This window comes from Stegodyphus dumicola, chromosome 8 (genome assembly GCF_044657685.1).
Source record: "Stegodyphus dumicola isolate Sdum_Otavi_A_Nest chromosome 8, ASM4465768v1".
Lineage (NCBI taxonomy): Eukaryota > Metazoa > Arthropoda > Arachnida > Araneae > Eresidae > Stegodyphus > Stegodyphus dumicola.
The window spans coordinates 190,586,935-190,600,511 of NC_140775.1; the positions used below are offsets into that span (position 1 = coordinate 190,586,935).

General features: G+C 32.9%; 1 protein-coding gene across 1 annotated transcript in view; it reads right to left on the minus strand.

Moving 5' to 3' along the window:
* LOC118184813 (phosphoribosyl pyrophosphate synthetase) overlaps window positions 1-11,636 on the minus strand; it is a 42,039-nt gene extending 30,403 nt beyond the window's left edge. Inside the window, exons 1-2 of the mRNA XM_035354539.2 lie at window positions 11,431-11,636; window positions 3,192-3,375 (exon numbers count right to left, since the gene is read on the minus strand). Of these exons, the coding sequence (XP_035210430.1) occupies window positions 3,192-3,375; window positions 11,431-11,552 (306 nt within the window). The 5' untranslated portion in view covers window positions 11,553-11,636. The remainder of the gene's footprint in view (window positions 1-3,191; window positions 3,376-11,430) is intronic.
* Between the last annotated feature and the right edge of the window lie 1,941 nt (window positions 11,637-13,577).

The following is a 13,577-nucleotide window of genomic DNA, read 5'->3' on the forward strand; positions in this document are numbered from 1 at the left end:
AGAATTCTAAGCACACATAAAGAAAAATAATGAATTTTTGAAGAAAACCCTCAGAATGGAGATAAAATATTCCAGAATGTACAAGTTTGTTAGCATTAGACTGTTTCTTGGTTGTTTAAATAATGGCATTATGCTTTAATTTGTGACATACATTTTTGTCCTGACTTCGCTTTATAAAAAATCTTGCAATTTTAAAATTCTGCCCTTGTGGAACATTTTGCTGAAATCACCTGAGCACGTCCATGTTCCAGCAGAATATAGCTCCTTTGGTTTACTATAAGAAAATATATTGCTATTCAGCAGTGGAACCGCAAAACTGTTACCTTTCGGTTGACCGACAGCGGGACAGTCTCAGAAATCAAGTTACTATCTGCTGGCTACAAACATATTGAAAATTTAAATGTGTCACCATTATCTATGACTTCTGTACCATCAAGTGAGAACCTTACGTGAGAAATTATTACTTCTGTAATATTGAGGCCCATCTGTCACATAACGTTAAAGGAAATCTATAGTAAAAGTGCAGATGAAAGTGTAGCTCTATACTCAAAATGAGTAAACTCTTTTTTGCTCTACCCTTATATGCACCCTAATTTCACCAAATGTGGCGATATGTGTTCTGCACTGGTTTTTGGTACGATTGCATGTTGTATGGCAACCCTGTTGACATTGAAAAATGTTTTCCTGGAGTGGTTTAATTGCTTGTTGGTTCCTGTCGTGCATGTTTTGAAATGGCCTATGTTGCAATGATAGATGTAGTGGGAAGATTTCTGTTGCGTATTTTAGATTGTGCGGAAAGTAAATTTAGTATTAAACGATACGATGTTGGAGTTGTTAACGAGCCTTTTGTTCATGGTAAGTTAATGAGAATTGAAGTGTATTTTTGGAATTTCTGTGTGACTTTTAAAACGGAGTCCAAAATGCAGAGCTGCTATGAGAACTTAAACGAAGAAGGGCGTTTCTGATAGACTTGTGTAGATTTGCAATCAAATGGTTGCTGGTAAAGTATGTGACTGTCAGTGGAGTTTAAAAGCTGGATTGTGGTTTTGGTGTAGTAAGTTAACTTTGGAGGAAGTTTTTATCGTTACTTTCGAAATTTTGAAGCAAAATTGTAGAACTTTTGTTCCGAGACGTGTGACTGGCGAAATTTTATTCAGGAATGTATTGTGGTAAGTGCATTTTATTTTACTGTTTTTATTTTGCAGAATGTTTTGTTCATTTTTTTTTACTGTGAATTTTTGTTGTTATTGTTGTTTTTTGAATTGTTTGTAATTTAGTTTATTTGGTTAATTTGTGTGCAGTGCCTAGCTTGTGCAATTTGTAGATGCTTTCTTTAAACAGGATGCTGTGTACATGGTATTCTTTTAAATTTATTGTTGTTATGTTAATTTATTAAAGTGAGGTGTACGTAGTTCGTAGATTCATTCATTGCCTAGATTGTGCGATTTGTAGATGTTTTTTTAAGTTAAAATATATCGCTGTGTGCATGCCTTCTTGTCAAATATTTCTGGTTAGAAACTTTATGTTTTTGCTATCTAAATTTTTTGTTTTTGTTTTGGATTTTTGGCTTAAATTGTGTGTTCAAAACGTGGTTTTTGCATGTGTGAAAAACCACGTTTTTGGAGACATTTTACGCTTAAAGTTCGAAATGTAGACACAAAATTTAGATAGTAATATGGCAGCCTGCAGTTTCTCGCTAAAAATGTTTGGCGACCTGAGGATGCATATAAGAGTAATTCCCTCTTTTTTTTTCCTTAGAGCTAACTAGGCTTTGCATACTAAAAGTCATGTTGACACATATTTCATATTAACAGTTATATTACATTATATTAGTTTTTCTTTTTTGCTGTTCCTCTAATTAATATTTTGAAATTATTCAATAGCATTTTGAAAATATTAAGAATATATGCATCATTTTATTAAGGATGTATCTTAGAATTATAATAAATAACTAATTTTTAGTAGGGGAATGAAGATACAGCAATTTTTCCAAAAGCATATACTATAGAAATTAAAACAAATTAGCAAGAATTATAAATTCAAATTATATAATCAAATTGCTAAAATTAAATTAGAAAAAGAGAATAGTTCTCCAACAATATACACTCTGTAAAAACTTTGGCAAGATCATCTATATTTTAAATCTGATGCCAAGAAACTTAAAAATAAACATATTGTTTAGCTTTAATGAAAAACTTTAAATTACAACATAAACAAACATAATAATAATAAGTTTAAAAACACAAAAAAGTGGTTTCAGTTTTTAAAAATCTCTTACTTAATCCTTAGTAAAAAATGTGACCTTCAGAATAGTTTTAAAAATAATCTTGACATAATGCATTTAAAATATTAACAAAAACTAACAGACTATGTTCTAAAATGAGATTTAAACAATTTAAAATTTAAAATCAAGTTCTAAAGCTGCATAAACTTTAACAAAAACTTACAATTTGTAAATTAGAAGAAAATAAACTACATCATCTTGGAAAATTCTTCAAACTAAATTTAAAAATAGAAAAGGCTGTTAAATTTTATAAAAATATATATATATATATATAAGTTCCAAATTGAAATTTTATGAAAAACATTTTAGAGAAGTTTTTATAATTTTTTGAGGTAATTCTAAATTTTTAAACTGAATATGAAATTTAATTATTTATATTTTAATGCTTCAAATTGACTTATCAAGGGGGTTTTATTTAAATTATTTTATTGTTTGTAATCTTACTTTTTTTTTTAAATATACTGTAGCATTTTGTTGAATATGTTGATAATGAAATTCATGTTGGTGTAATTACTGGACTTTTTTAGAATGGATGTAAATGTAATTGTATTGAAATTGTTTTAATTATTTTTTCTTTATTTTTATTGATAAAAAAGTAAACTAGAAAGAAACGTGAATTCAATACTACTTAATTGTTCTAGTTTTAATGCTTTAAGTTATAACCACTTGATAAGTCAATTTAAAGCATTAAAATATGAATAATTAAATCGCATATTAGAAATTTTTTAATTCTTCAAAAAATTTATAAAAACTTTTCAATTTTTTTACATAATTTCGATTTGGAACTTACTTGTTTATAAAATTTAACAGTTTCTCAATTTTTAAATTCAATTTAGAGAATTTATAAATTTTTCTTCTAATTTATAAACTTTTGTTTTATAGATTTTAAATAATAATATGTATGCACCTTGTCTTTCTTGTCTTGTCTTGCATATGGAAAGCATGGTATGACAGCTGTAACTCGAGAAGCTGATGCTATTTTGCATGCATTAATCATAATTAAAAGTTCCATTAGATTATCATTCACTTCACCACAGCCACTTTGTATAATGTACACATCTTCACCTCGGACAGACTCCCCAATTTCTACACTAAAATGTTTCGATAAGAAAAAAATAATAAATATAAATTTATAAAATTCACGATGCAAGACAATGCTTCATTCATATCATTTTAATTACTACAGTCAAAAGTCTTTAATCCGGACTCATCGGGACTTCGGCGATTACGGATTATCGGTTTTTCCGGATTCTGGATCATCAGTTTAAATCTGATAAGATGGCATGCAGAAATTATAAAATTAAAAATATGAAACCGTAATTTATGAAATAAAGAGCAATTATGATCTAAAGGGTATTAAAATTTACAAAAAAAAAAAGCTTAATATATATTTGCTTACTTTATTAAACATTTCTTTCAACGCACGCGTGCGTAAAGCATACATTACGCATAGTCGAAATTAGAAAATTGCAACCAGAAAACTATTTGATGTGTATTCGTGATATTTATAATGACAAGGAATCTGATTTAAATCATTTTTTGCAGCAATTCCACTTTTTGTTTGATGGACATCGAAACATGCTTTCGCTTTGTAGATCCTTTGGCAGCTTCAGAATCGGAAGTTCTTTTTGACATAATCGAAAGTTCAAGCTTACTTTTATAAAATTGCTCTAACGGTCTGCAAAAAATAATAAGCCGGATCAAATTAGAAGATTAAGGAACAAGGCAATCTGCAACATTAACTGAAATAGATAATTAGATAAGCGTAAACGTATTACGTGCATGCGTAAACGCATATGCGCGTGCAGAAAGGTATTATGCGCATAGGTAAACACTACGCATGTGCAGAAAATTTGTAGCTTTGAGGTCCGGACTGTAGATCATTCTGGATTGTGGACGTCTGGATTAAAGACTTTTTGACTGTACATAAAAAGAGAATTCAAAATCATATTTACTATTTTATTTTTTGAATTCTAAATGAACATGATTCTGTATAAAGTATTTTCTAATTCATTCACAAAATTATTATCAATAGCTGAAGATAGAAATGTCACATTTTTACATCGGAGACATGCAGTTTTTTTGAAAAAAATATTCATGTAGTTAACCCTCTGACCGGCCAGGATTTTCTCTAAAAAAGCACACATTTCCCAAAACTATTATGAGAAAAAATTATTTTCTTGATTTTAACATAAAACTTCAGGTATTTTATACCTGGATTTGTATACTTATAATGTTTCCTAATTTTTTTAGAAATATTTTAATATGCACATATATATGTTATTACAGATATCAAAAAAAAATATTTTAGGCCGTATAAAGGGTGATCCATTTCTATGTATAGCATTGTAAAGTATGAAAGCTTCTCTTGCAATATCTGGTATTATTTCCATTTTCAATTCAATCAACAACCAAACAGTACTTATTTATGAATAGCACAATGCCTTTCAAGTACTGCGTGGTGTTTCTAAAAGAAGTGGATTTTGTTTCTTGCAACATAAAGAGACGTATATACTGGGCTAAGAGGGAAAACAATGAAAAATTAAGCAGAGTTCAGTTATGTTCATAGTGCTGAAAATGTTTGCAAATATTTTAATCGTTTTTGACTGCATTATTATTTTTCTGTATTGTTGTATACAACATCCTTTGTCAGAAAAGTTCCAGGACAAAGGTCCTAAAAAATAGAAAACTGCATTTACCAAGTAATGATCCTAGCTGCTACCCTCAGCTATCTATACACAACTGCCAATGCTTCTGGAGAGAGCAGGGAAATCTTCAACTGTGATGCTAAGTTTATTTGTCACAGCCCATTGGATGTCTGCAAGAATTTTGATGAAGCTTTCCTTTCAACTCATGGGAACAAGGAAAAAAAAGCAATAATCTTTGACACAAGCGTGGGATCACATCTGGCTCTATCCAAGAGTTCAGCAGAAATTCATCGTCTTTCCTCTTTCTGTTCATGAGTTGGGAACGATTCTTGCACCAAGTTTCCATTTCCCTAAATCTTTGTGTAAAATCTTACAACATACATCACGATTCAAATTCAGTTCTGATATCACACACGCACAGTTACACAATGGTCTTCTCTCAATAACTGCATTACACTCTCCACTTTTGCATTGGTATGTGCTATAGACAAGCGATCAGCTCTGGGATCATCTTTCACTAAATCCAGATTTCAAGAAACTTTTTGTACCACTTTAAAACACGCCTTCTTGAAAGTGCTCACCTACATATGCTTGCTTAATTATGTTCCACGTTTCACTAGGGGTTTTCCTGAACTTAATGTGCCCTCTTTTCTCAGAATCAGAATCCATTGTGTTACTTAACGAATGTGACAATTCAAACAGTTGTGTTGCTAAACACAGCCCTGCCACCTAGTAAGTCTGCGTGGAAATATAGCCAAGGCTCAAGTAAGAATTCCATTCTCCATAATTGCCGTCAAACACAAAATCATTAAGACTCCCAAACACAAGAAACATAAAAACTACATTTGTTCCTTTTTAGTACTGCAAACTCAGAAGAAAAAAAAAAAAATTGTGCAGGATCATTTTTGATAAAGGATGTATTTTACTTATTTATTTATTTGTTACATGTACAGCAGTAATTTTAACGTTTACTATATTTTTAATCGAATTTGTGGTCCCATGTTTTGTACATATGTTTTTTTTTTCTCATATAGAATTTAAAATCTGCCAATTTTGAGTGCAGTAATGTTTAAATTGTAAAACTAACTTGCACATTTTCAAAGTCCTCTGACTGGTTCTCCCTAAAGCCAGCACAAAACTACATAAATATGGCTTCGAAAGGTGTCATGCCCCGTTGTATGTAGTAATTCTGAAGAAGGTCTTTGAGGCTATGTGATCCCTGGAGCTGAGGATGGGAGAAGTGAATGGACAGTCGTGGATGTAATGTGAGATGTCTGCTAAAGAAGCTGAGGCACTGCAGGCACATTTGATGGCACAACCTACTCAGGTACATGGGAAATCCTCCGTGATTTGTGAAAGCTTGTTGTAGGTACAAGTCTGTTTTGAGCCCCTTGGTGAAGACCATGGAAAAGATGGAGAAGGTGTGTTGAATGGTCTCCGAGTCATCCCAGGGAGCTTGCCAGATGTACATGAAGGCGCAGATCTTGTGTTTGGCAGCAACTATAGAGTGGGATCTGAGTTGATGGAAGGGTGGTTTGTGGCTTCTTTAGTTAAAGAGTTGGCCCTTTCGTTAACTTAATGACACTTGTCTGAAAAAATACTGGGTAATAAGCACTTCTTTTAATGAGGATGTGGAGGGCTTGCATGCTGTTTTTGTTCAGGGTGCTTAGAGTGCTCATGCTGTTCGTGTAGAAGCTGATGGATGCCAGAGCAGCCCAGAGAGCTGCCTTCTTTAAGGCAAAGGACTCAGCCAGGAAAATCGAGGCATGATTGCTAAGTCTGAACCCTGTTGAGTGAATTTCTGTATTGTTGTGGAAAGCGACACAGGCTGCACCTACTTGCTCTGAAACTTTAGACCCATTAGAAAAGATTTCTACGTCCTGTCCTTTAGGTAGATGTTTAGGCCATTTAAGATCTTTCGTGAGAACTGGGTAGACAGAAGTATAGTGGCATTGTGGTTCTAAGGAGAGCTGGTCTATGAATGATACGTCATCAAGCTGGAAGGGGTCCTTAAAATGAACTAACTTGTAAGTGCCACATTCAGTTTCTGCTTTGAAGTCTATGGGGAGAACCCCTGATAAGAACTGAACAGCTGCTGTGAATGTGGTAGTGAAACACTTAGTGATCTAGAGAAGGATGATGTGTTGAATTTGAAGTAGCTTCTGATGAACCCTTACTGTGACAGTCATCTAGATGAGGAAGGCCTAAAGGATCATCCTTTCAATGCCCTGCAGATAGAGTTCTTTCAAAAGTTGCTCTTTTAGGTTCCATTTATTTGAGACGATGTGATTTAAGCTATTAATAAGATTGCAGGTTTTATTTCATATCATCAAGAGCAGTACCCAGGCAAGTTTTCTATCAAGTAAGAATCCTAGGTATTTTACAGTATCTTTACTTTTTAGTACTCGGCCCTGTAATTTTATACGAGGTGGGCTATTTATAAGTTTATTACCCTTAGGAAATGTGATCATTTTTGTCTTATCAATGCTGAATTAAAGCTTGAGTTTGAGGCTCCAGTCAGTAATAAGATCTAATGCATGCCTTTTTCACTTTGTTTTCTATTTCGGTGCGATTACTTCCTTGAATGATTAGGATAAAGTCGTCGGTGTAAGCCTGGATTTGTGCATTTTCTTCAAAGCCTTCGGGGAACCTCTGTAGTAGTCGTGGTGACACTAACTCCATCTCGCTGGTAAGTGACTTTACAATTGTGAAGATAACTGCCTATGATCCAAAAGAGATTCTTAGGACATTGAAGATGTTCGAGTTGGTTCCCGATGGCTGGCCACCAGAGTTAGTTGAAGGCTGAGACCACATCTAAGGAGACAACACACATGTCGAGACCTCGTTGCTTGTTATGGTGTAATTGTTCTTGTACATTGTATAGAGCGTCGATGGTGCTCTTTCCCTTTGTGAGGCCATACTGCGCTTTGTTTATGAAGTGGTTTTTCTCCAGGTGGAAAGTGAGACATCTGGTTATAAGTTTGTCTAGGACTTTTCTCCAGACAGAGAGGAAGCAGATAGGTCTCTATGTGTTCAGATGCTTACTGTCTCTTCTTTCTTTCTTGAAAAGAACAAGATCAGTATTCTTCCGGGCATCTGGAAAGTAGCCTTTTTAAAGGCATGCATTAAAGAGATATGTTAGTTGGTGTCTGCCGAAAGCATCGTGAACAAAAATGTCACAGAGGACACAATGCAAGGTGAAAACTTTGTGGTACAAAACATTTAGGGGGAAAAGAAAGCAAAGGGAAAACATCGCAGTTCTAAAACATCGTGGTTGAAAATAAAACAGTTCAAAAACATCATCATTGAAAATATCGTGGTAAAATATAAAGTACTACAAATCATCGTATCACGATAACATCACACACATACATTTTCAGGTTTTAAAAGTTGTAAATGCATGTTCGTATAATGATTTGGGAGCGCAAGAAGGAAAGAGGGATTCTTTTACTGCTATATTTCATATTTTTTAACAAACTAATATATTTTTGCTGAAAAAATAAGAAGGAAACTTAAATTTAAAATTTAAAAATAAGTAGGAAATTAATGCAACATATAGAACTTAAGAGTTCTTAATTTACATAGTTAATTAACAAAGGTCATTAATAAATTAACCTTTTTTAAATATTTTTTTGTATAAAAAATACAGTCTAAAAATGCTTAGAAAAAGGAAAATAAATAACTGCACTATAAAAAGTGCTTTGTTAATGATCAACCTATTTTCTTTCACATTTGTTAATCTGATATTGTTTTACTGAAAAATATTTTTTTTTTTATTCGTAAAGTGGTGTTAACATTTTCATGCATAGCGTGCATTAAATTTTTTGGATGTCGATTTGTTAATTATGGTGAAAGATAGTTACATAATATGTCAGCATGAGATTTCAAATGTGCAATGATTTATAGGTACTTTATTTTTCTACCACGATGTTTTCTTCCACCATATTTTGTACCATGAAATTTTCGGCCTTGCATTGTTTTCTCCACGACGTTTTTGACTGTAATCGTGTTAGTCTTCCTTTGCGGTTCTCAATTCTCCGAAAAAGTCTATATTGAGTTTGTCCAAGAGCTTCGCCCCTTTTGATAAGTTTCTATTATCTTTTGAATTTCTATAGTAGTGAAGGGGAGATCACTTGGGATGTTTGGAAGGCTGCTTGCTGATCTCCTTAGCTCCGTGATGTTGGGTGTCTTCGTCTTGAGTATCATTGGGAAAGTGATATTTGAGAATTTCTCTAATAGTGTCTTTAACTGAAGTTGGGTTGTCTTATCTGGTTTGAGTACTGAGCTTAGTTGTAGGGGATTTAGGTTTGGCCTTTAATGATATCATAGCAGGATCCCAATGGGGAAGAGATCTGAGTAACATATGGGAAACAGCATCTAGCTTAACAAAAAAATTGCATAACACTATTTTGGAAAAGACTGCATGGTAAAACTGGATTTTATGGGCCAGTTTGGCGCATTTTCGAAAAATCACCGATTCGCCAAATAGGTTATTTTTCTGCGTTTTAGAAAATCGCTAACTCATCATGGTTGTGAATTTGAATGAATGCTGTGCAAAGAATTCACAGAAGTTCAAGAAAAACAACCAAGAATTTTTTTAAAGTTAATAACTATGCACTTTATGAGATCAACAATATACCATTTTTTAAACATAGCAAAAGGGTGTAAAATGTTTTATCACAAAATTTAAGAAACTGTAAGCAATAAATAGCAAGAAAACGTTGATTCATATATGAGGTAAAACTTTACAAAAATGCTTTAAGCAAACGATAATCGAAACAAAGATAAAATTCAAAATTTCGATTGACTGAAGCATCACCCATAGTGTAGTAAAAAACAAAATAGTGGTTAAACAGTTTTTAACAACTAAATTTATATTTTTACCATAAATTTATATTTTCAATAAGCAGTAGAAAACCACATTTGTTTATGTCCATACTAAAATATAACAATACAATGAAGATAAAATTCAAAATGGCGCGCTCATTTCAACCAAGCTCTTAATCACATACAATATACTTACATCTAATGAGAATTACTTTTATTGTGATTTATATTTAAATCAAAATCTGTACTAATCAATTCCCGTATTTCAACTGTATTAATCAATCATGCATAATGAACACACACCTCCATTCACACAAATAAGTCGCATCTTACCTTTCAATTAATTTCATACTATTTTTACACTTGGGGCATTCATACACATTCGAAATCAGGCTATAATTTATGAATCATTCTATTACACTTCTTTCGCCCTTATCCTAAAACCAAATGAAATAAGCAAAATTCACACGTTCAGCTCTTTCGACGCCAGCCATTTTGCTCACAATATTCATGAGAAGCAAAGTTGAAATGACGAATATTGATACACTGATACTTGCTGGTGTCAGCGCGAATATTATCACTCTCTTACCAGCATCTCAAATAGCCTGGTTAATGGAAACAACGCATGTAGAGTTACAAATACTGAAATGCCACGTATTCAAAAAGCCCGGTTAAATATGATACACTGATACTTGCTTGTGCCGGCGCGAATATTATCACTCTCTTACCAGCATCTCAAATAGCCTGGTTAAAGGAAACAACGCATGTAAAGCCACAAATACTGAAATGCCACGTATTCAAAAAGCCTGGTTAAGTAATACAAACTTTAACTCTAAACCCTAACGATTTTCATTACGTCAAAAAAAAAAAAAAAAAAAAGATTTGCCACGATTTTGCTTAACTTGGTGACTGGCCCGTATCTCCAGTGCAGCCAGTTCCTTATGCTTGCTCTGATATAATGCCACTGCATTCTAAAAATACTAAAAACATCTTATCTTAATCTACCAAGTCTGGAAAAATATAAGACTATGGCATACCACGATGTAACGTATAATTCTTAATAGTACTGTAATAGCATTTATAGTTTAAAAAAACTAATATATAAAAATCTAGCTTGAAGGCTTTAAAAATTTCATTTTAGTAAGTATTTTCGCGTGTTTTTATTCAACCACATGTTTCTAACACAGCTTTTATATCAAAATCAGAATGTTTTAAAAAATTGGGATCTATTTATTATCATCAAGGCAAATACAAATATTCCATTACAATTTATAATTTTTCATTGTCATCACACTTCATTAATACCTTAATAAAACTGCTGAACGAACGATTAGCACATCCACTGAATAACATGTTTAAGCATATCAGACACAAAATTTCAGAATAACGCATTTAATACAGCTGTAAAACATTGGAAGGGTTCAAATCTTATGATTACTTTTTAGATTTAATCTAAAGTCTACTATCAGCTGCTAATTTCATAACGTATTACGCAATAAATCTGTCGACCTGAGAATTATTTCGAAAACATATTTCATACATATATAAAATTAATATAAGATATCAAAGCATAATTACCAGATGATTGCATAGCAAATTATATTCAAACATTCAATACTCACAGTGACCAAGAATCAGAGTAGTAGTAATAAAATAATCACATGGTCTTACCTAGTCTCTTGATTACTAAATTTTTTTAACACTACTTTCCCAAGATCTATCCCTAACCGATCGACGACTTTCTGTGCAAGATCGACGTGCGAAGAACCACTAAAAACTTTAATATTCGGCATAATTTCAACTTATAAATTAAGAAGTCCGTCCAAAGAGAAGGTCACAAGTTAATCTGCGACTTATCTTACTCCGCTCCCTTATCAGGCTGGTATGCTATGTTTACGTTACTCAGAAACAACCAAGCTTATCACCGGTAAACAACTAAACTCTGGCTTCCCCTAAAAATTTTAAAGGAGGGGGGGAGGGTCCAGATTGAAAAATAAAAAATAAATATTATTCGCAAATTATTTTGAAGATTAGGAGAAAAAAATTCTCTAAAATTCGTAATGAAAGCATACTACTTTCACATTGGGTTGATGTCGTCATTATGCTTTAAGTAAAATTCATTGGCATTCATTAACTGAACATTACTTTTTGTAAATTTTTTTCTTATTTCTTTCACTGTAATAAAATTTTGATGAAAAAGCAGTTTTAAATAATAAAATCAAAGAATTTAATTTCCATGATATATACGAAAAAGCACAAGCAAAATTTTCGTAAGGTAGCGTATATAGATTCGTGATAATTTCATGACTTCTATCTGATTTGCTTATGAAAATACTAACTGAATACTGAATACTGAACTGAAATACCTTATGAAAATTTAGAAGTGGATTAGTAATGTTTAAAAATATAGTAAACGTTTTTCTGTATTAACATATGAGGTCCCAAAATTTTCAGGTGAAACTGACCCCCTACTTCATAAATTTCCCACTAAACAATTCATTCAGGCTATTGATTTTACTTTAGATCTGTTCCTGGGTTTAATCTATTTGCAAAAATACGCGAGGGAAATCTGCTTATGGGAAAAGATGTCTTCATGAAGTACATTATAAAGGAAACTGGTTTATATTTATGTCATGCATGAGAGAAATCTCAAAAATATACAGGCAGCCTGTCCATTCTCTGGTATCCTCTAGGAATCTGTTTGAACTAGTAACAACTAAGGGTAACCAGCAAGCTCTCCGCAGTAGAGTAACTGTTTAATCAGGAATATGACAACTGTTACGAAGAACACAGAAAATATATAAATCAAATATATTTAAAACAGTTCGTTCAGTTGCGGGCCTGCCTCTACCCGAGGCTGGGTGCATTATGAATAAAGACAAAAAAATTCTTAATAAATCATTCTTTATTTCCATCAAAACAGTATCACTCTTCCGAGCTCAGCTTTCGTTCGTCTACAAGCAAAACATTCGAAAACAAACTCAGCACGCAGGCTGACGTCACAAGCAGCAGCGCCTCGCGCCGGTTATTACTTCAGTTCATTTCACAACATCCTCCCCCCCCTTGAGACTCAGGTTGAGTCTCAAACTCATAACAAACATTATTTAAAAGATCAAGTCTTTTTGGAACTTTTACAAGTCGTCCAGAGGAGGAATATTGTTGCATCACCATTTTATCAGGTGCAATACTCTTTTTTAACGTACACCCAGCACTAGAATTAGATTCCTCTGCACCCAGTTTCTTATCAGGAATTATGTTTCTATCATTGGACTGTATCTCCAGAGGAAAGATGCGTTGTATTGGTCGTATAACTATTCCATGCCGGGTCTTAAGTTTAACCGTACGAATCTTTCCATCACGTCCAGGGATCAATTCTGTAATTCGGGCTAAAGGCCAAAATAAACGTTTTCTGTTATCATCCCCCATCAGTACTATTTCTCCTACAACAGGTTCCCGAGATCGCTTTTCATTATGCTTTTGAACCAGTTGACTAAGGTATTCTTTTCTAAATCGTTGTCTCAGATCATTTAACAATTTAGTTCTATACTTTAATCTCTTATTAAGACTTGACGAATTTAATTCATCAAGATCTTCAACATTGGAATTTCTGTTCTCGATAAGAAACATGGCGGGTGTCAGAGGTACTAATTCTTGCGGATCTTCAGAAACATAAGTTAAGGGTCTAGAATTAATTATAGTTTCACAATCACAAATAATAGTACAAAGTTCTTCAGATGATAACACTGTTTTACCTAAAGTACGTTTTAACAATTCTTTTACTGTACGAACCAACCTCTCCCACCAGCCACCCCACCAAG